A 20,376-nucleotide genomic window follows, 5' to 3' on the forward strand; every position below is an offset into this window, starting at 1 on the left:
GTTCAACCAATTTGTTTAGGCAGTTTAATTTTCTTTCTTGCACAGTAGTTCTGAAATATCCTTTACTCATATTTAATTTAGCTTTCAGCTTTTACTGCCTTAGTGAGATGAAAACTAATTTCATCCCATTTCATCTATCTATTGGAGGTGATGTTTCATCCGATTAAAGAAGATGAGAGAGGGAAATGGAGCACCTTTTGTTATATATAGCAGAGGGCTTTTTTGTATATATGTGTCAAAGTATAAGCTCTTCAAATTAGACAATTGGACCTAGAGCAAAGAAATTTAAAACAAATCATAATCCGTTTATATCAACTTTTTTCCTCAGTGTCCTGCTCCTCAGTCAAAATTTTTCACAGAAGTATGAGTATTGTTGAACATTTTTATAATTCTTCAAACATTTTAGACCCAGAAATTATTATAGCTCATAAAACTCACACTTATTTACAAATTATGTAATCGATAATTTGTAAATTAATATATATAATATATATTTTAATAAAAACAATTCTAATTTTAAAAAAAGGTAAGCATGGTTATTTTATTTGAGTTGCCTATAACTTTATTATGATTCAGTTATAATGATAGCTTCCACCAAAATAACAGTTAATTGGTATGATGTACTTTTAAACAACACTTTCACGTTAAATCATTTCAACAATTTTATTTAAAAAAAACCTTCCAAATAATGAAATTTAGAATGTAGGGTGAAATAAATTTTTTGTGAGTACTTCATAGGTAACTGCTGTAGACAATTTATTAATTTATTTGGACAACAAGGTCATGAAAAGCTCAGCATAGTTGATTTTCTGGTGAAATAGAGCTTTTTTCAAATTGAGTGATAAACCAGATCAATGAATCACAAATTCATATAATATGATCAGTATACTATAGGAAAAAACATTGCACAGTGTTAGGATGCCAAGGATTATCCAAGATTTAAAATCTTCATACTTAAAATGCATAGTTTTATTCCTAATTTACTTTTATTTGAGAAAAGTTTTGTTCACCAAGAAGAGCCATTGAAAACTTATAAAGCTGTACAAATTATCCATCTTCTTTATTAGCCAAATGCTTATGCAAAGAAATCAAGAATTATCTAGTCATTTTCACTATTATTATAAAAATTTATTTCACTACTTTTTCCTTGTTAGCCATATAACAGTATTAAGACTGTGTGTAAAAGATTTCATTTTAATTAATCAATAATTATTTAAATTATCATGTTTGCATTTGATAACTAACTTATGTACATCAGAATATCAATCTTATCTATAACATTTGATAAGAACAAAGAAATTAACACAACTATTTAGTATTTTTCCCCCCAATTATTTACGGAAGAAAGCTTTTAACTGTCTCTTTGTATTCTTTTATTCTTATTAATAATTAAATAATAGTATTTTCTTTCTTTCTTTTGCTTTTATAAAGAACAGCGAAGATATTCATAAACAAAGAAATGCCTATGCAATAAACCATGGTATTCTAAGACAAGAAAAAATATTAAAACATTATTCCTGATTTTAAATTTAATACCACTCAAAGTAATTAAATAAAGTGAAATATACATAAAAAATTATTAATCACAAATATATACAGACCATATATTATATTAAAATTTTATTTGTTCATGAATGGAATAATTCTGAATACAACCTCTTTATTCAATATAATCATAATTCACCAATACATACAAAGCAAACAGAATAAATATATACACAAAAATTCAAAAGTTTATTTAGAACTGAGAAGATAATTATGAGTTCTGCATGCTCAATCAATTATTCCAGATCTAGATATATTGAAAGTGATTTCTTCAAAAAGATTCTAAAAAAGAAAAAAATAATAGTTATGAATATAATAAATATTAATTTAATAATTTTATTAAAAAATTTCCAGAAGTAAAGAAATTCTATAACAGAAAGGTTAATTCATAAAGAAACAAAAAAATGTTTATTAATAATGTTAATATTTAAAAACATTACGAAACCAGGAAGTAAATTTTAAAAGTAAAAAAATAATAATTCTGAAAAATTTAATTAACTGATATATAATATACATACACTGCGGCAACTTTTTACGGCCTTAATCTTATGAACTGGTGTTCCATCTAAACGTTCAATACAAAGGGAAATTGATGGGACATATTTCCAGTTCAATCCTAATGCCGGTTTTATTGAAAAATTATTTCCTTGAACTGTATTATTACACACCTAAAATAATAAAGAAATACAAAGTATTTTATAAAAGACCATGAACCATTAAGAACTTTTTCATAGAAAATATAATGCAATTGCCATAAAATATTGAATATATGAGCTTATACTGCATTAAAAAAGAATATATATTCATTAAGAAAAAAATCTAATAAAGAAACTTTCTCAAACTTGTTTGAAACTATACAAACAAATCCATAAATAATAGTATGCAACTACATTTTAAAAAAACTTTTTATTAGTTATCAAATTTCTTGGATGAGTTTTTTTAAAAGTATAATTATTTTTGAAAAAGTTATCAGTGAAATAGCGATGTCATTAGCGCTTAAAATGACACATTGCAGGGAAGGGATTTGTTTGCCCTCCAAGCAATTTTTTTTCTATAAATTATGAGAAGATAATATACATGGTACATCAAAAAGTTATTTAAACAACTGTTCTTGATTTAAAAAAAAAATGTGCTAATTATTCAATGTATTTACAATTGCATTTTTACAATAAAATGCATAAAATTTGTCCATATCATTGTTGATGTGAATAAGAATACATAGAGAGTAAAGATCAAACAATTTAAACTTGATTTTAAATAAATATTTCAAATTGCTATATGCTATACTATATATGTTTTTATTTGCTCTCTAAATAACTTCAGTCACTTTTTGATAATGACCTCTAAGTATAACGTGTTCCTGAAAGTGACAAAGAAATGATTCCAATTCTAATTTTGACATTTATTTTTAAAAAATCTAATGACTTCATTTTTTTAAAAAAAATTGGTTTTCTGATTTTGATTTCAATTGATTGAAAAACAGATAATTGAGGTTCTACTGCAATAGAGTATGGTTTACAATAATGAAGAAAAGAAATATTAATTCAACCTCTTCAGGACCAGCATCTCATAAGTGCAGCATGCTCTTTCCACTCTTACTTGCCCAGAGTTCTTATCTTTGCGAAGCATTCAGATTCATTGTACAAGACCATTGTCTCGTACTGGTGACTTAAAATCAGAACAAACTATTTAAATTTTTAAATACTACTAGAAATGCAAAGCTACAATGGGTTTTTTTTAACAGTCACATTACATACTATTGTTTTTGACTTCATGTATGGGTATTAGTTCCTGATCTGCACTTCTGGATTTTATAGATTTATTAGTAAAATCAAATGGCTATTTAAAAGTGCATGTATGATTTAAAGGGACTCTGGCAATCTCATTGATTGCTTTGGTTATTTTCTTTAGGAGAATATGAGAAAGTACATTCAAATGACTGTTGCAGTAAGGGGAGGGTGAAATATTACTGTGCAAATTTTATAGAAGTCTTGACATGTGTTGAGATTATATTTAGTTTCATTTTGTGAACCATGGATAAGAGGCCATGTTATCTTCTGAAATGAGTGAAATTGTATTTTTTGAAATTTTGAAAACGATAATACTTTAGTAATAACAGCAAATCATAAAGTTCATTTTCCTCAGACACAAAAGAATATAATTGCCATTAAATGCTTGCTATGAGTCTACAACTAATTGGTCTTCTATACTTATAATAAAGCTCAATGTGTGTGTGTGTGTGTGTGTTGGCGCTCTACAGGCCAGGTCATTTGACATACAGCTACCAAATTTGATACATGTATACCTTAGAGGTCGGGAATGTGCACCTGGGGTCCCTTTTTTTGAAATTTTAATTATTAATTAAAAACTAACTTTCCCGCCAAAAAAATCTTCCATTTTCAACCACCGCCAACTTTTGCGCCAAAAAAAAATCTTTAATTTCCCCCTTATTTCCTTAAAATTTTAATTTTCCCCTCATTAATCCTTAATGAGTAAGGCTTCAGTTTTTTTTTCTCCCAACAGTAATGCGGTTAGGGTTAACATTTTTCGGCGGATTATTTCAAACGATTCTGTTTATTTTCTTAATGTTTTATGCATTTCAAATTAAACATTGTTAATTAATCCATGTTTCAGATTCATTCTGAAGTACTTTTGAATTAAAATAACACAGAATAAAGGAAATTAAAAATGTATAATCTGCATAGCGTTACCCCAACTGGCGTAGAAAAATTCACGCATTTGCGTTACCGTAAAAGGCGAAGAAAATTCACGCATGCGCACTGTGTTCTGATTGTTGGCATGGCAACCATTATCAACGGACGATTTAAATTACTTTTAGGTTAGTTGCATGCTTTTGTAAGTAAATTGTAATTATGTTAGTTATATATTTTTTGTATATGCTTATAGTTTTAAGTACATCGTTTTTTAAGTAGTTTTTTTTAACCTGTTTTCAATGATTTAAATTATTTTTAGGTTAGTTGCATGCTTTTGTAATTAAATTGTATTTATGTTAGTTATATATTTTTTTGTATATGCTTATAGTTTTAAGTACATCGTTTTTTAAGTAGTTTTTTTAAACCTGTTTTCGACCGATTATTTTAAAGGATTCATTTTATTTTCTTAGTGTTTGATGCATTTAAAATGAAACATTGTTAATAAATCGATCTGTTCATGATGAATCTGAGAAATTTTTGTTGACAAATTCTTGAGATATTACATAAATTAAGAAAGATATTCTTTAGTGCCCATAAAGTTTAAACGCTCAGTGACTCTATTATCAGTAATCATATTATTAAAAAAAAATGCTTTGTTTCAGTAAAAAATATTATTATATTAATTGCAGATTAATCATTTACACTTTAATTTAAAGCATAAATTCTACGAGGGGTAACAGAAAATTAGAGAGACACATATCCCGTTATGACTGAAGGCCTTTATAATATTAGGAGTGCATTATATGACTATCAAAATTTGAAGTTTTAAAATATTTTACTGAAGAATCTATTAAAGTTGGAATTGCATAAAATATTTAATTATTAAAGTTTTAACGAACATTAAGATTGGCGTACCGGCTGGTCGCCAAAGACGGCTAGTTTGAAATAAAACACAGCCAAAGATGAACATTTCAGTGAGAAATGGCATGATTTGTTGATAATTTCATTACCTACAAATTATTAATACCTAATTTCCTTCTTAAAAATTTTGTAAAAATAATATTTGTAACTTTATTTAGGTGATAATAATTAAAATATAAGCATTTTGCTTGTTTCATTCATTTCTATTCCATATTTTTTATATTAAAACATATTAAGTAGAAGAATATCATCTACATCACTTCATCACTTGTAACATTGAAATCATTTTATTAAAATGCTGGTTATATATGTGTTTGTGTGTGTGTGTAAAATTAGGCTTAATTTCAAAAAATGTGTAAGCCCCTAATGATGCTACATTTTGGAGTGAGTCCCATCACAATGCTTTGTGCCCTGCCCGCTGGTCCTAAATTGGTTAATATAATAAAGTCTTTCATTGTAGCAAAACTACCTGCCAACCTTTAAACGGGATTTCTCTAAGGAAAAAAGTATACAAATACCAATAAATGTTAGGATTTAAAGTTTAATAGTTTCCACCATTTAATTACAGCCAATAAATATAGATAATATGTTCAAATTTTATACTTCTTAAATGTAATTACTAGCATTATGTGTTAGACATAACGCTGGTATTCTATTTTATTGGAAATAAGTTATTTGTTCCTAATGAAGTCATAAAATACTTTAAACAGAACAAGTTCTGTTATGTTTCAGCTAAAGCTTTCTAGTATTTAAAAAATTTCTGAAATAATTCAGTAACAAATGTAACTAAATGATTTCTGAAATGAAATCATAATCATTGAGGTTTAAATTCAAGAAGAGTAACTTTCAGTCTAATTAGCAAAAATAAATAAGTTATAGATGTCTGTCTAATTTTTCCATTCATTCTGTTAATTCTGTCTAATTGTTCTACTGCTCCATTCAAGGCAGTAACAATACCATTACTTTTATAATTTTTTATGATGTCCATATAATTAAAAGCAAGTACTTGAGACAATATCCAAAAACTAATTGTTTCAAGCTAAGGCCAATATATTGGTGCATGGTGTACTGAATATAATTATATGTTCATTATTAAATGTTCAATTATTATAATAATATATATTTGGTCTACCACATACATACATCAAACAAAAATCTTAGAAAGCAGAAAAGAATGTTTTGTAATCATTACCAAAATTGAAATCTTATGTTCAGAGCATAAGGTATGGAGAAGTTGAGAAAGATTATTCATCAAACCTAACCCATCTAAATATTTTCCATCAAAACAGGGAGAAAGAAGTGGTGTAATTGCATCAATTATGAGCACTTTCAAGTACCGGAAAAAGATAGTTTCCTAAAATAATAAAATATAACCAGTAATTGAAAACACAACATATGAAAAACTATTAATTTAAGAGATATAAAAATGGAACTGAAAGAAAATTTTTGATAGAATAAAAAACATTGATCATGCAGAAAATTTTATAATCATATTAGCTTTACCTATTAAAAAGGAGAATGTATATGTGTCTATCTGTCTACATTTTACATTTGTTCTAGAGCTCCCAAATTTGACACAAATACAATTTGAAAAGTGAGAATAGGCAACTCAGGCATTTTTCAGAAATTCTAATGAATTAGTACTAAATAGGATTACGGCATTATCCTGTGGCGATTTACAAAAACATTATTGCATAAAAATGAATTACTTTTATGCCATTTCACAAAAATTGTCTTTTTAATTTTATGATTTATCAAGCAATTTTTCCTACAATTTTAACAAAAAAAAAAAAAAAAAAAAAAAATCTTTTTTCAGCAAAATTTTTAATGTTGCTGCAACAAAATTCAAAACTTTTTCATTACTTCATCACAAATTTAATCACTTATGAAAAACTATGGAAGAGTTATGCACATTATTGATGCAGTTTTATGAGTAGGAAATGTTGTTAGAATAGCACAAAATATAACATAAAAATTGAAATAAATTATCTATAACTTTAATTTTTTATTCATGTGACTCAATTCCATTACAAATCTTCATATACATAATAAACAGAAAATTGTAAGGTTACTAAAGTAAAATTTCTTAAATGTCTGCCACAATTTGATGCATAGACACCCTTTGCTGAGAGAATAAATTCAAGTTATAGCATTAGAAATTTAATTCAAATTAACAAACAATATTCCTTAAAAATAAGTTGTTTGCTAAAGGCAACAATTATTGAAAACAGCAGGAATCCACTTTTTTTTTGCTGTGATCATTTAGTGAAGGCATATATTTTCTCCTCAGAACTGAAAAAATAATTTTAATCTACAGTAGAAACGAACAAAATTAATGGTAAAGTAAATAGAAAATGGAAACAAAATTGTTATAATTTAATAAAAAAATCTATATGTATAAAATGATAAATTATGTGGCACAAAAATTGCTGTTAATACATATTGTCGAATGGCAATAATCAAATGTAAACAAATCACTACATGAACATTTAAGATCCCTTCAATATTGAAGTGAGTATTAATCTAAAAAAACTTCAAAACTACTTAATTCAACTTTGTAACAAGTGTACTTAATCCAATGCCTCCTTAATCAATGAAGCTAAAAAATGTTATTAGAAAGGCTCTAGATATGACTTATCAGAAATTTTATTTATACAGAAAAAAGATGCACAAGAAATTGCAATCAAATAAAGTTTAATTGAGTGAAATAGATAGATAATCGTTATAGGATAGGTAACTATTATGACTTATCAATGAAAATTGAAGACCATATCTTTCAAAACTATTAACTCACAACATGTTTTTTTTATATCATTATAAAGTTAAAAAAGTTACCTCTTTAATGATATCAATTCCTTTTCTGTACTATGTTTGACTTATTTTCAATAATTTTTCAAAAAATTTAATATATAATTTGAAATAATTTTTAATGTTATAAAATTTACTCATCCATTAAAACATTCAATCATGTTCTTTCGTCAAAGTTAAAATTAAGATTTACAGAGAAATGCTTCCTTTGAACATTAATTTAAAAATAGGATTTTTGCTTCTATTTTTATTTTGTAATATATATACTTTTTAATTTGCATGTGTTATAATTTGTTTTGACTTTTTTCGTGTTTTTTGGCTTTGTCAAATAATAAGATGGAATTTAAAATAAAAAATACATTCCACATTAATATTTAAAAACCCAAAAATCTGGGTGAACAAAGTGGTAGCCAAAGCTGACTAGTACTCTGAATTTTTCTAACTGCTCATAAGTATATAATGTTTGCTAAATTACACATTCTTTGAGATATTTGGCATGTTATTAAATAACTTAAATATGAATTTATGGTGGAAATACAGAAAAATGTAGGATTCCAATAAAATTCTATTAAAAATTTTCAGTTTGTTTCATTTAAGCTAGAAGCAAAATTATATTTAGATAACCTATAATACAAACTGAATCAGAAATATTTTACTATTAGCTAAGTATTTTCATTCTTATAAGAAAATTAAAATACTGACATACCTGTTTATACAGTTCCTCTTTTAAAATATCTAAATAGTGGAACAGATCATAAATATCATAGACATTTTTCACTTTCACATTGTGTAAGTTATCAATTGCATCCTAAGAAAAGAAAATCGATACTACAATATTAAAATAAAACTTCAAAATGGAAAATTATGAAGAAGAAATTTTCAGAAGTCAAAATGATACAAATAAACAAAAAAATATAATGAACATTCTAAAGTGTTAGCAATTTTACTGTTTGATACTGTGAATATTAAAGGATTTCCTTATATACGCTGGATATCTGTATAATATCGTCTTTTCTTTTATTTTTTAATTATTTTTCCGAGTATTTGAAAATAAAATTGCAAAGAACAGGTATTTTTAAATAAGAGTAATTACTTTTATCACCATTTTCTAAAATTAACAATATCATGCCCAGATCACAATTGATGATAAAAAAATTGTATATATCATGATATATTATTGAAACTTTAAGCCAAAGTTAACTAATCCTTAATTTCCAATTACTGAAGTAAATTAGTATCTCAAAGTAAATTATCAGAATTTTTAAATGCAATCTAAAGTAAGCATTTAAAAAAAGTACATAAAATCCTCAGCTTTCAAAATTTATATTAAGATTTAATAAAAGTTTTAATATAAGAACATATGGTATATACTAATCAACATTCTCAATATCCCCAATATTATTCAATCAGTAATTTTTTTTCCTTCAGAAATTGGGTTCTTAAATAGTTTTAATAATCAATTATAAGTCAATTTCTTTAAAACATCAAGTAACTGTGGATGAGTCAGAATAAACTCATAGTTTATTCAAGCATCTTTCAATTCTTAACTAATTTTCCAATGAACTTATGGGGATTGGCTCAAATTAATTTAAAGAGGCATTATTGAAGGAAAAAAAATTATGAAAAGACCAGGAGTATTCATTTAATTTTACTGATTTTCATTTTGTTATTTATATTTTTGATATTTATAATCAATTAATTCAATGAAATTTAATTAAATATTTGGTATTATCATTAATATTATTAATAATATCTCTATATAATTAAGTTTTAAGAACAAATTTCCAATATGCCAATAAAAGGAATTTTTTAAACACTAAAAAAATATATATAAATCAAAATTACTGCAAAAATAAACAGTAAATAAATTCAAATGTTTTGGTTATTTTTCTAATAAGTTAGTCATAATACTTAAACCATCACATAACACTTTTTTTTTAATGCTGAAATACTAGCAAATTAAGATTTCTCTATTTATCATCATTGGTCCTTAATAAATGGTAAAATTTACTAGTCATGTTTGACGGCCAGCCTCTTTGCACAGATCATTGACTTTTTAGGCAATAAAACGATCATACAAAATACATTAAAATAAAATAAAATGTATTATTTTGATTTGACTGAAAGACATGCATTAAACTGAATCAGTCTATTACAAGTTACTGGTGTGCAAATTATAAATGTTATACTATATATATATATATATATATATAATTATTCAAGAATATTGATACAAACTGCCAAGTTAATTATTCACAAACTCTATTAGATTCATAGCACATAAAAATTTCATAGATTTGAAGTAACTACCTGGTCTGTCCCTGATTTTTCACTTAATATTTCCTCCATTCGTTTTGCAACAAAATTATTACTTGCATCCAGATATAAAGCAGTGCTTTTAGTTTCCAAGATTAAGTTCGAAATTACACTGAAACAAAACTGAAAGAAAAAAATAAATATGCAAAATAATATTGTGACAAGATAAAGATTTGTAAATAATTGCTTATAAAAGTCACATTGATTTTTATGTTAAGATAACTAGATGGGTTTATTTCCTTTTTCAATACAATTTATAGCTATCAAATCATACAGAAATAAACTTAAATAGCTCCTCCGAATAATTCAAATTTTGTGACTTCCATTTTTAAAACTTCTAAAATGAATATTTTGTTCCATATATATATTATTTGATTTTAAAAAAATGTTTAAAACAAAGTTTCACAAGAATAATTCCAAAGAATGTTAAATTTTAAGCATTAAATATTATAACTTCATTTAATGCAATGTATGTAATTGATGAATTTAATGGCAATAGTATGCAGGTGTAGCAAAGTTATTAGTCATTAATAAACACAATACTTATCAACTTAATATTATCAGTAATAGAATTTGCAGAATTTTTTTTTTAAAAAAGATCCAATTAAAATTATTTAACTTTTATATTGAATAACACCATACAAAAGAACATTTAATTTGATAATTTTAAAATAACAATTTTATTGGGCTTTCTAATCTTTTTTATAAAAACCAGTCAAAATACAAACTATATGAAATAAATTTCAAGAAATAATAACATTAAAATCATTGCACTAGAATTAAATCTATAATGTGGCTACTCTAGAATATTAGTGAAATCAATGAAGTCACTGAATTGGAAGCTAAGAAAAATACCTGTGTTTTCCCAGAACCAGGCATTCCATGAATTTCAGTCACTTCACCAGTATATATTCCACCACATAAAAATTTATTTAACCTAGAAAGCATAATATAAAATTATTACGATTTGTAGCAAAATTTTATTCAGTATTCCGGTTTGGTTTTGTCTAGTTTATAAACTATAAATAAATCAAACTAAATCCTTTCTCTAGGTACAAAATAATCAATTAAATTACAAAAAGAAAATATAATGATAATTGCATAATAAGAACACAAAAATAGATCAGCCAAAATGCCTCTGTATAGGTAAATTTTTAAGAAAAATGAGTCTTTATTATAAACTTTTAAGAGTATATAGTTATTCCTATAAAACTGAATACTTCAAATAAAAAAATTGAGAGATTCTACACAAATAATTGTAATCATGTCTTAAAGTTACAGTTAATTTTTACCAATAATAAAGGAGAATGTGTTTGTGTGTGCATGCATGTTAGAGCTATATAGGTTATTTGACTTAGAGCACACTTACATTTTGCTCAGGGAAATTGTGTACATCAAAGCACACAATTTTTACTCTAATTACCCTTTTTTTAAAAATTGTAATTGGAATTTTAATTAATTAAAAACTAAGCTGAATTTGGCATTTTACACATTAACTTCAAAAAATATTATTGAAATAAAATTAATTTTAAATTTTAAGAATTGATTTTTTAATGATACCAATTTAATAAGTGAGTAAATTGTATTGAATTTTGACAATATTTTAAAAAATAATTTTTAACTATAGATTATACTGTTGATCTGAAATTCAAATTGTTTTCATTGTTTTATATAATATTTCAGTGCATGATTTTCTTTTATTACTAAAAGCAAAAGAAAAAAATATCTGTACAGTTAACAAAACAAATAAAGTCAAAATACCATGAAGTTTAAAAAATAGCTTAACAACACACTTACATTAACACACATTTTTAACACAGCCTATGAATGATTGTTATGATATCATGGAACTGGTCTCCATTATATAGAATTATGTGCACAATAAATAGATGAAGGCAAGTAAAATAACATGGCTTTAATGACAGACAATTTGGCGCAATTATGGATATGAGATTACACCTAAACGATTTAACTAAAATAAAATGCCATCAAAAACATAGCTTGTAAAAAAAACCAAGTCTCGCAACTCAGTTCTTCTATTGTAAAAAGTTGTGAGATCCATGTAATACCAAGTCGGTCAATTTATTCAGTCCCTACTTAAGGGTCCTTCTGTCTTAAGTTATTACGTAATTAGCTAACTTAACAACATCTTATAGTAACCATATCAATATTAAAAATCTTTTATGGTTCAAATAAATAGATTGATTTGGCCATCGCATAGATTGACTTAGCTTCTCGGTCAGCTTCGGGATGAGACCCCGTCGCATGAAATCACAATGTATCTTTACATTAAATTAGATTACATTAACATATTATATTAAATTAGATTGTTTAGTGCGATTGCCAAGTCAATCTATTTATTTTAACCATAAAAGATTTTTAATATTGATATGGTTACTATAAGATGTTGTTAAGTTAGCTAATTACGTAATAACTTAAGACAGAAAGACCCTTAAGTAGGGACTGAATAAATTGACCGACTTGGTATTACATGGATCTCACAACTTTTTACGATAGAAGAACTGAGTTGCGAGACTTGGTTTTTTTTACAAGCTATGTTTTTGATGGCATCTCATTTCTTTTTGTATGTAGTCTTCCTCTTTTTCTTTTCCGGTCCTACTTCTTGAGCTTCAGCTACATTTTTTCTTAAAGCCCACTCCCTGTCTCTATGGGTTTTTCTCGTAAGCTTTGATGTTACAATTTTTGACAAGTATGGACGGTAAATGCTTCTTAGTCTGTTGTATTCACAAATTGAGGATTCCTGCCCTTTAATACTTCCAAAGTCGACATTAATTAGATGTAAGCCATCCAGACTTGTAACTCTCGAAAGTGCCACGTAAGCTTGACCGGATGTGAATACTGCAAAACCTATATCCATCAGTGAATTATTTAGAGTTAGGCCTTGACTTTTGCGTATGGTTATAGCATGGGCTATACATATGGGAAACTGTTCGCGATGAACATAAGCTCTATTAATAATTTCAAATTTAGTTTTGACCGGTCTAAGCTCGTAAACATGTTCTTTATTAAATGTAATGTACGTCAGCGTTATTATCAGTTGTGTCCATTTTATTTGTGATCATATCGAAGACTCTTTTTTGATCGACATTAAGTTTTGCGATCATACTTTGCAGATCAGTTTGCTCTTCTTCTACCAGATTGATTCTCTGAAAGTCACCTATTGCGTTTGCAGCTTCCACAGCTTCAAATTGAATTATTTCAAATTAGATATTGTTACAAACCTGTAATTTTGCTTCCCAGAGCAAATAATGTCATCATAAGAAAGACCGTTTTACAGTAATCTGTATTGGATGCTGTCAGATGCCGAGCCAGTGATCCCAGAGCTTGGTGACAAACTTGGCGACCACTGAGCGATTTGGCGACGAATTTGCCAACAAATGGATAATGCTCGAAACTTCGAAAAATTTATCGATCCGTCCATTATTACACGGATATTTTAGTTTTTCCTTGATTTATACACTAAACACTAATTGTATGCTAAATTTGAAGCTTCTATGTCTGTTAGAAGTGCCTTAGAGTTTTGATGATCAGTCAGTCAGTGACAAAATTCACAAACTTTGACTAGTTATAATTCTTAAACTACTGATTCACATTTAATGAAATTTGAAATATATCATGTTTATATAATGCCTGCTTGGTTACTGAAAATTCAGGCTCCTAGTTTTATTCACAACGAAGTTATAGGGGGTCGAAAATGGCCTGAACTGCTTCGAGAAAAGGATGGTACGGCGTGCAGCTTGTTTTTGCTCGACTTGGCGGGGGCACTACCGTGCCCCCAGATATAACCAAAGTTTCCAAGCAATTAGTTGGTTGCCAAAAATGAAAAGTTTATAAATATTATCTTTTATACAACAAATTAGTTTTAGAAAGTGACTCATATAAATGAAATAAAAAAATCTATGCATATTAAATATGCACAGAAAACTTAACTATTTTCTTGAAGCTAAAAATCAAATCTAGCTTACTTTATCTACAAGTGTTCTCAAATATGATTAAAAAAAGACTTAAAGTATACTAAGTGAAAAACAATAATAGAGTTCAGATATTAGTTACTAAAAATATTTCAATATATATACAGAGTGATTCAAAACTTATCATTCTAATTTCGTAGGGAAGTTGGGAATATCACAGGAAATAGATTTCACATAGGAAAGTATGTACACAAACTTCATCTGAAAGGACAAAACAGACAAATGAAGTGAACACAAGGAAACAGTAAAGTTAAGTGGTAACGAATGAACAAGTATTCCAACACGGTAAAGTACATTCATTACTAGTAAATGCTCATTTACATGAACACGGGATTCACAGCACCATTGCATCAACCACTGAGCATTTTCATAAACGACTGGCATATTACAGACAATGCCTGCAGCATATCTACCTCGATATGTGACATCAAAATGACAGAACTCCAGACTATAGTACAACTGTTGCGCGTGATAACCTGAACTGAACATTTGGAGCTCAATGGATCAGCACAGGTAGGCTGATCGCTTGTCCACCCAGGTTAATCTTTGTGCTTTAACTTGGATTTCTTTTTGCGCTGGGCTTTATGAAAGAAGTGAAGTGGACCTTGTTGCATAAATAGTGGCCGCCACAGGCATTGTTGTGATATGCCAGAGTTTTTTGAAAATGTTTGGCAATTATTGCAATGGCGCTGTGAATCCTGTGTTCGTGTAAATGGGTGCAATTTTGAGCATCTACTGTGAACTTGTTCTTTACCTTGTTGGAATAAAAATCACATTCGTTACCACTTAACTGTACTTTTTCCCTGTGTTCAATTTACTTGTCCATTTTGCCCATGCAAATGACATTTGTGGACATACTTTCCCATGTGAAATTGGTTTCCTGATGTATTTCGGACCACCCACGAAATTTGAACGATAAGTTTTGAATCACCTTGTATATACATATATAATAATTAAACCACTAATTATACTATATACTGATAGTACATTCGATTTTGATTAAATCATAGTATGTACATTCAGATTCAACTAAAAGATTACAGAGAATTTAATATGTAACAATAAATTTTTGAATAGAATAATAATGTCTATAAATAAATTTTAGTTCAAAATTTCTTTTAAATATTATAATTTGACCAGCCTATGAATGATTTGATTTAAAAATATAATTTTTTTTGGCAAATCATTTCAGCCTATGAATGATTTGATTAATTTGACAAGTTGAATCCAATAAAGAATAAAACAAAATGTATTTTGATAAAGCAATAACATGATTTTGTAAAGTTACAATGATTTAATGAAACACATTTTGAAAAGTATATGATTAATCCATTACTGAAGATTAATTATATTTAATTATCTTAATATTGCTTATTAAGACATTTATTAAAGTTACTTTATTTTCTATTAGTATAGCATTACAATGGATGAATTTTTAGACTATATTAATGATACTGAAGATTTGATACAAAAATATATGGTATTTATAATATTTACAATGGCTGTAACGTAATCTATAACTTTTCAAATATATATATAAAAACTAATTTAAAAAATTCTGCAGACATTATAAGCCCATATATTATGTTACCTTTTAGAACCTGTATCAAGTATTGATACTGACTCCAGCAATTCACACTGTAGACTGGTAGCATTTTGAGGAAATCCTGCATATTTCATAATTAGAGCATAATATATAGATAATACATCCTAAAATAAAGCAATTCCTATTAAAAAAATGAATAAAAACAAACCTTAATATGAAGTATAAAATAATAATAAAAAACTTTTATAATGAATTTGGTTTTCTTAAATCAGAATAAAATAGCAAATTAGTCTTGTAAATTAAATGAAAAAATAATGTATTATCATTAACTAAGAGCAACAAATTTCTATGCAGTTTAAATAATTAAATTAATAACATATTTGTTTTTGGCATATAATTATTAACAGCTCTATTCAAAGAAGATATACATTTCCACTAGGCTTATGTATGGATTTTTATAAATTATTTTAACAAATGAATTTTTTTTAAAAATATCAAAATATTTCAAAACTATAAACTTCTGCTAGAGTTCCATATTCCTCTTTAAATTTCATATAGATACTACTTTTATAAATTCTCACATTTTCCAGTCATAATAAGTACCTGGATCATGTCAATTATTCCTTTAGTGGTCATTAATTCAACTGAGATATGTTTATTCCTTAGAATGAAAGAAAAAGTTGTAACTGTAAAAATAACAATAAAAATGGATCATGTAAGGTTAAATGACCCTGGGGAGCAAACTGCATAAGATTCTGCTGGCAATTAACAAGCTAATTTACGTTTACTGTGCTGAGAGAGTAGCTCAATGAATATCTTAAATATCCATTTGTTTTCTTCAAATGAGTAAAGTAATTTGCAAATACCAGAATACTGACAAAAATACTCATTAATATATAAAAGAAGAAAAATGTTCCATAAAATAAAGATTGCAATTGCTAGGTTTTATTTGTTTTGCATACCATCTAAATGGAGGAATGAAATTATGAAAATATTTAGGTAATTCAGTTTATTTTCTAAGGGTTCAATTAGTTATTTTCAAAGAAAAGAAATATGCATCGTCAAGAAAATACTGTTTTTATCACAACTGTATAATTTTTTTCTAGGACTTAAAAAAAAAAAAAAATCTACAAATTAAAATTTTTGAATAAAATTTTTGTAGATAATATTCTTTTTGATTTTTTTAAAAAAGAGTAATAGTTTCCTCCACTGTAATGGATTTTACCTTAACCCTTCACCATTTTTAAAATACATATTCTTTTATTTCAATAAATCATCACAATTCAATTTATTCTCTGGGATGTTAAGTATAAATTATTCAATTTATTTTTTAAACTAGAAATTGATAAAGAATTCAGATGTAATTTTCTTATAAATTTAATACAAATACTTGAAGCAATTTATATAAATTTCATACACAAAAATACCCATTTAAGATATTATTTTAAAATAGTAACAATGTTCTTTGAAAATACATATTGATTAAGATGATAAAAAATTATTTTCTAAATTACTTTCTTTCACGATTCTTGATAAGTGTTTTTCTTCGGCTACAGTGGAACTTATATTTCCAAGATAAATAGAAGTGCCAAATGAATAATTCAAGGACAAAATCAATAATTGTAAATAAACAACTCTACTGTATCAACAATTTTACATAAAAAATTTATTACCAAAATCAAAGTAAATACATCAAGACACTTTATATAAAATTAAATTAAATTTCAACAATTTATACTCAAAATCAATCTTACATTAAATAAATTAGACATACATTTTTACAATTTCCGAAAAGAATATTTACTTTATATGGCATTTTAATTTTCTTTGCTAATTCTTCAGGATCAAATGATATGAAATCTGTTACAGTTTTAATTCCAGCAAATTTACATTTATTAAGTACAGTTTCTGTGAGCAAAGGACATATCCCTTCAAACAGCCGTGCCATTCCTATAAAAAAAAATTAAAAATACATATATGAATCACTCCATTTTATAAATAGTGAAACGTGAAAACAAACACAGAAATCATATCTCAGTATAAAAAAATATAAGGATAAACTGTTATCAATTAATGTATTACAAAAAATAATGGGGTTCTCAAAACTTTATTCTGTTCTTTATAAATTTGATTAATATTAAATCGAATAGAAAATTTGCAGAGAGGCTTTCAATTCACCGAGCAAAACATAAAAGATGAACAGAAAAATACATAATGATTTTAGATAAGCAATCATTTTCATATGCATATTAACTGTATGTGATGAAACAAGTTGTTTCAAGATAATTCAGAAATAAGGTTGAAAATATCTTAGATCCCTTTCTCAAAAATAAATAAAGCATGCATTTTAGTCAAATTTTGAATACAAAATATTTGTAATTGCATATTATAATATATATTACTGAATTATATTGAGCATTACATTCTATCAATTAAAAATAGTTAGTGACCATCAAATACACCGAAGGCTAAAAGCAATGGTATTTATCAAATAAAATAACTACATCTTAAGTAAAGCTCTTTTTACATAAAATATGAAAATTCTTTAAACGTCTGATAATTACGTTAAAAATCCAGAACTGTTTTAACAGAAAAAAAAGATACACAATGAAGTTCTCTCTATATTATCAATTTGAATGGTCCTTAGATACTCAATATATATATGAATTGAAATTTATGTAAAAGATAAATAAGACTGAAGATTAAAATCAGTATCAAAAACTTTATCTGAGATGACAAGATACATAAGCAATTATTCTTAAAATTAAAAAAAAAACCAATAAATAAATAAAATGGTAAGACTTAAAATCATGACATAATTTCTTGCTACTAAATTCAGACATTAATAAAACAGAAAAAAAAAAATTTTTGAAATCCATAGCAAGTTCTGTTTTGTCAATTTATTGAGAAAATGTAATTACTGAGTTATGTGCACTAATTTTTCCATAACCATTTTTTATTGACTAATCTAATTAATGCTACTACATTATGAATAATAATTAAGTAAAATGCCAAATAATAGGAAGTAAAAATTAGTGCAAATAAAATATATCATGTTCAAATTGCCTTTAAACACAAAGGATATATCATATACATTCCAAAAAGATATTAGTAAAAAGCTGACAGATAAAATGTTTTCGTAAACGCAAAATAAATAAATAAATCTGAAATTTAATTAATAAATACATATTTTAGAAAAAACTCATGTGAACTACAAAGAGTTTGTCAAGTAATTGATTATACATACAAAAATCAAATGCATGATTTCACAAATTCATTGAATGATAAATATTCATAATCAATCTCCTACTTACTTAAAATGATAAAACCTGAATATGCCGCAGAAATCGGAAGAAAAAATAAGTTTTTAAACAAAGTTTGAAGAAAAATTAAAAGTTTTCATACATATTTTTTTAAAAGAAGTCTTCCTTTATTTACTAACATGCACAAATTATAGCTAACATATAGTTCACAAATATTTGCTGAAGAAAAATAATTAAATGCACATCACAATCAAATAAAATATGAAACATTTAGTATTTTTGTGTCTTTTTATCACGCTCGATTCGATGAATCTACTAAAATTGCAATTTCAATGACTCGTAATCCTCGTTCGATGGGATCGGTGATAAGCAATCCTCGAGGAAGATAAACAGTTTCATTTTGGTCATCCAAATAAGCAGCAATTCTTTTCAAACACTTTTGATAATGAGTTTCAATACACAAATAAATCACATAGGAAGTCAAACAAGCCAAACAGCTCTCGCAAAATGTCGTGGTGCTGGTTTTCTCAGCTTCTGCGTATATCCTATTAAGGGTGTTGATCGTCTGTTCAAACAAATGCCTGTCGATTAAGCCTTCTAATTCTGGAGGAAATTTAGTCTGAAACTTAACTTGCGTTCCTTCAGAATAATCACGCTGAATGAAAACTTTTTGAATTTTTTCACGATGACTATTTTCCGTCCTGTTCGTAGCAGCAGCCATTTGACAGGTTTGTTGTTTTTTTCTTTTTCAAAGGATGCAAGCACAACTAGCGGCTAAAGCTCAACACGGTTGTGGATTGGATGGGCGAATCTATTTTATTCGTAGGTAAGTCCGGTTATCATACGCAACCGTGTTGCTGCTTTCGTCCGCAGCTATGTTGTTGGATAAGCGTTAAAGCATAATCTAGCGTTGAAGGAATCTTACTTCATTGAAAAGGCAGATCGCGTTTTTTTTTTTTTTTTTTTTTTTAAAAAGATTGAGTTTTTTATTGTTTTGTTTTAAAGCCTATTTATTTGGATCTCCACATCTGTGTTTTCTTAATTTTTTTTATGAATAATAGAATTCAAGTTATGTAATTTTTTATAGAAATACTGCATCCGAAAACGAAACCGAGTATTTTCCATCACTTTATCAAGTAAACGCTACTCAAAATTATAAATTAATTTACAATTTGATCTACCAGCTCATTTTTATCTGTATCAGAATACTTTAGTGAATGTTTCCAACACAATTTTAAAATAAAAAATTAATTAAAATTTAAGTAGTGAATTAAATTTTATATTACTAATAATTTACTACGATTGAATGAAAATATATATTGCAGGTACAT

General features: G+C 26.5%; 2 protein-coding genes across 3 annotated transcripts; both read right to left on the bottom strand.

Moving 5' to 3' along the window:
* Positions 1-1,715: 1,715 nt before the first annotated feature.
* On the bottom strand, positions 1,716-19,237 carry LOC129971624 (DNA repair protein RAD51 homolog 4-like). 2 transcript variants are annotated; one of them, XM_056085570.1, is made up of 9 exons: positions 19,097-19,237; positions 17,587-17,732; positions 15,828-15,946; positions 11,100-11,181; positions 10,239-10,367; positions 8,635-8,736; positions 6,313-6,474; positions 2,064-2,213; positions 1,716-1,827 (listed from the first exon to the last, which is right to left on the bottom strand). In XM_056085570.1, the coding sequence occupies exons 2-9, from the start codon at positions 17,728-17,730 to the stop codon at positions 1,774-1,776; spliced, it is 942 nt and encodes a 313-aa protein (XP_055941545.1). In that variant the 5' UTR covers positions 17,731-17,732; positions 19,097-19,237; the 3' UTR covers positions 1,716-1,773. The 2 variants fall into 2 exon arrangements, with proteins under 2 accessions (XP_055941545.1, XP_055941546.1); XM_056085571.1 differs by lacking the exon at positions 19,097-19,237 and having other exon boundaries at positions 17,587-19,045.
* A 91-nt stretch (positions 19,238-19,328) lies between these two features.
* LOC129971625 (golgin subfamily A member 7-like) lies at positions 19,329-19,831 on the bottom strand. The gene has a single exon (XM_056085572.1). It carries the CDS (start codon positions 19,764-19,766, stop codon positions 19,338-19,340), a length of 429 nt encoding a protein of 142 aa, XP_055941547.1. The 5' UTR covers positions 19,767-19,831; the 3' UTR covers positions 19,329-19,337.
* Positions 19,832-20,376: the final 545 nt, after the last annotated feature.

Source organism: Argiope bruennichi, chromosome 6, assembly GCF_947563725.1.
Source record: "Argiope bruennichi chromosome 6, qqArgBrue1.1, whole genome shotgun sequence".
Lineage (NCBI taxonomy): Eukaryota > Metazoa > Arthropoda > Arachnida > Araneae > Araneidae > Argiope > Argiope bruennichi.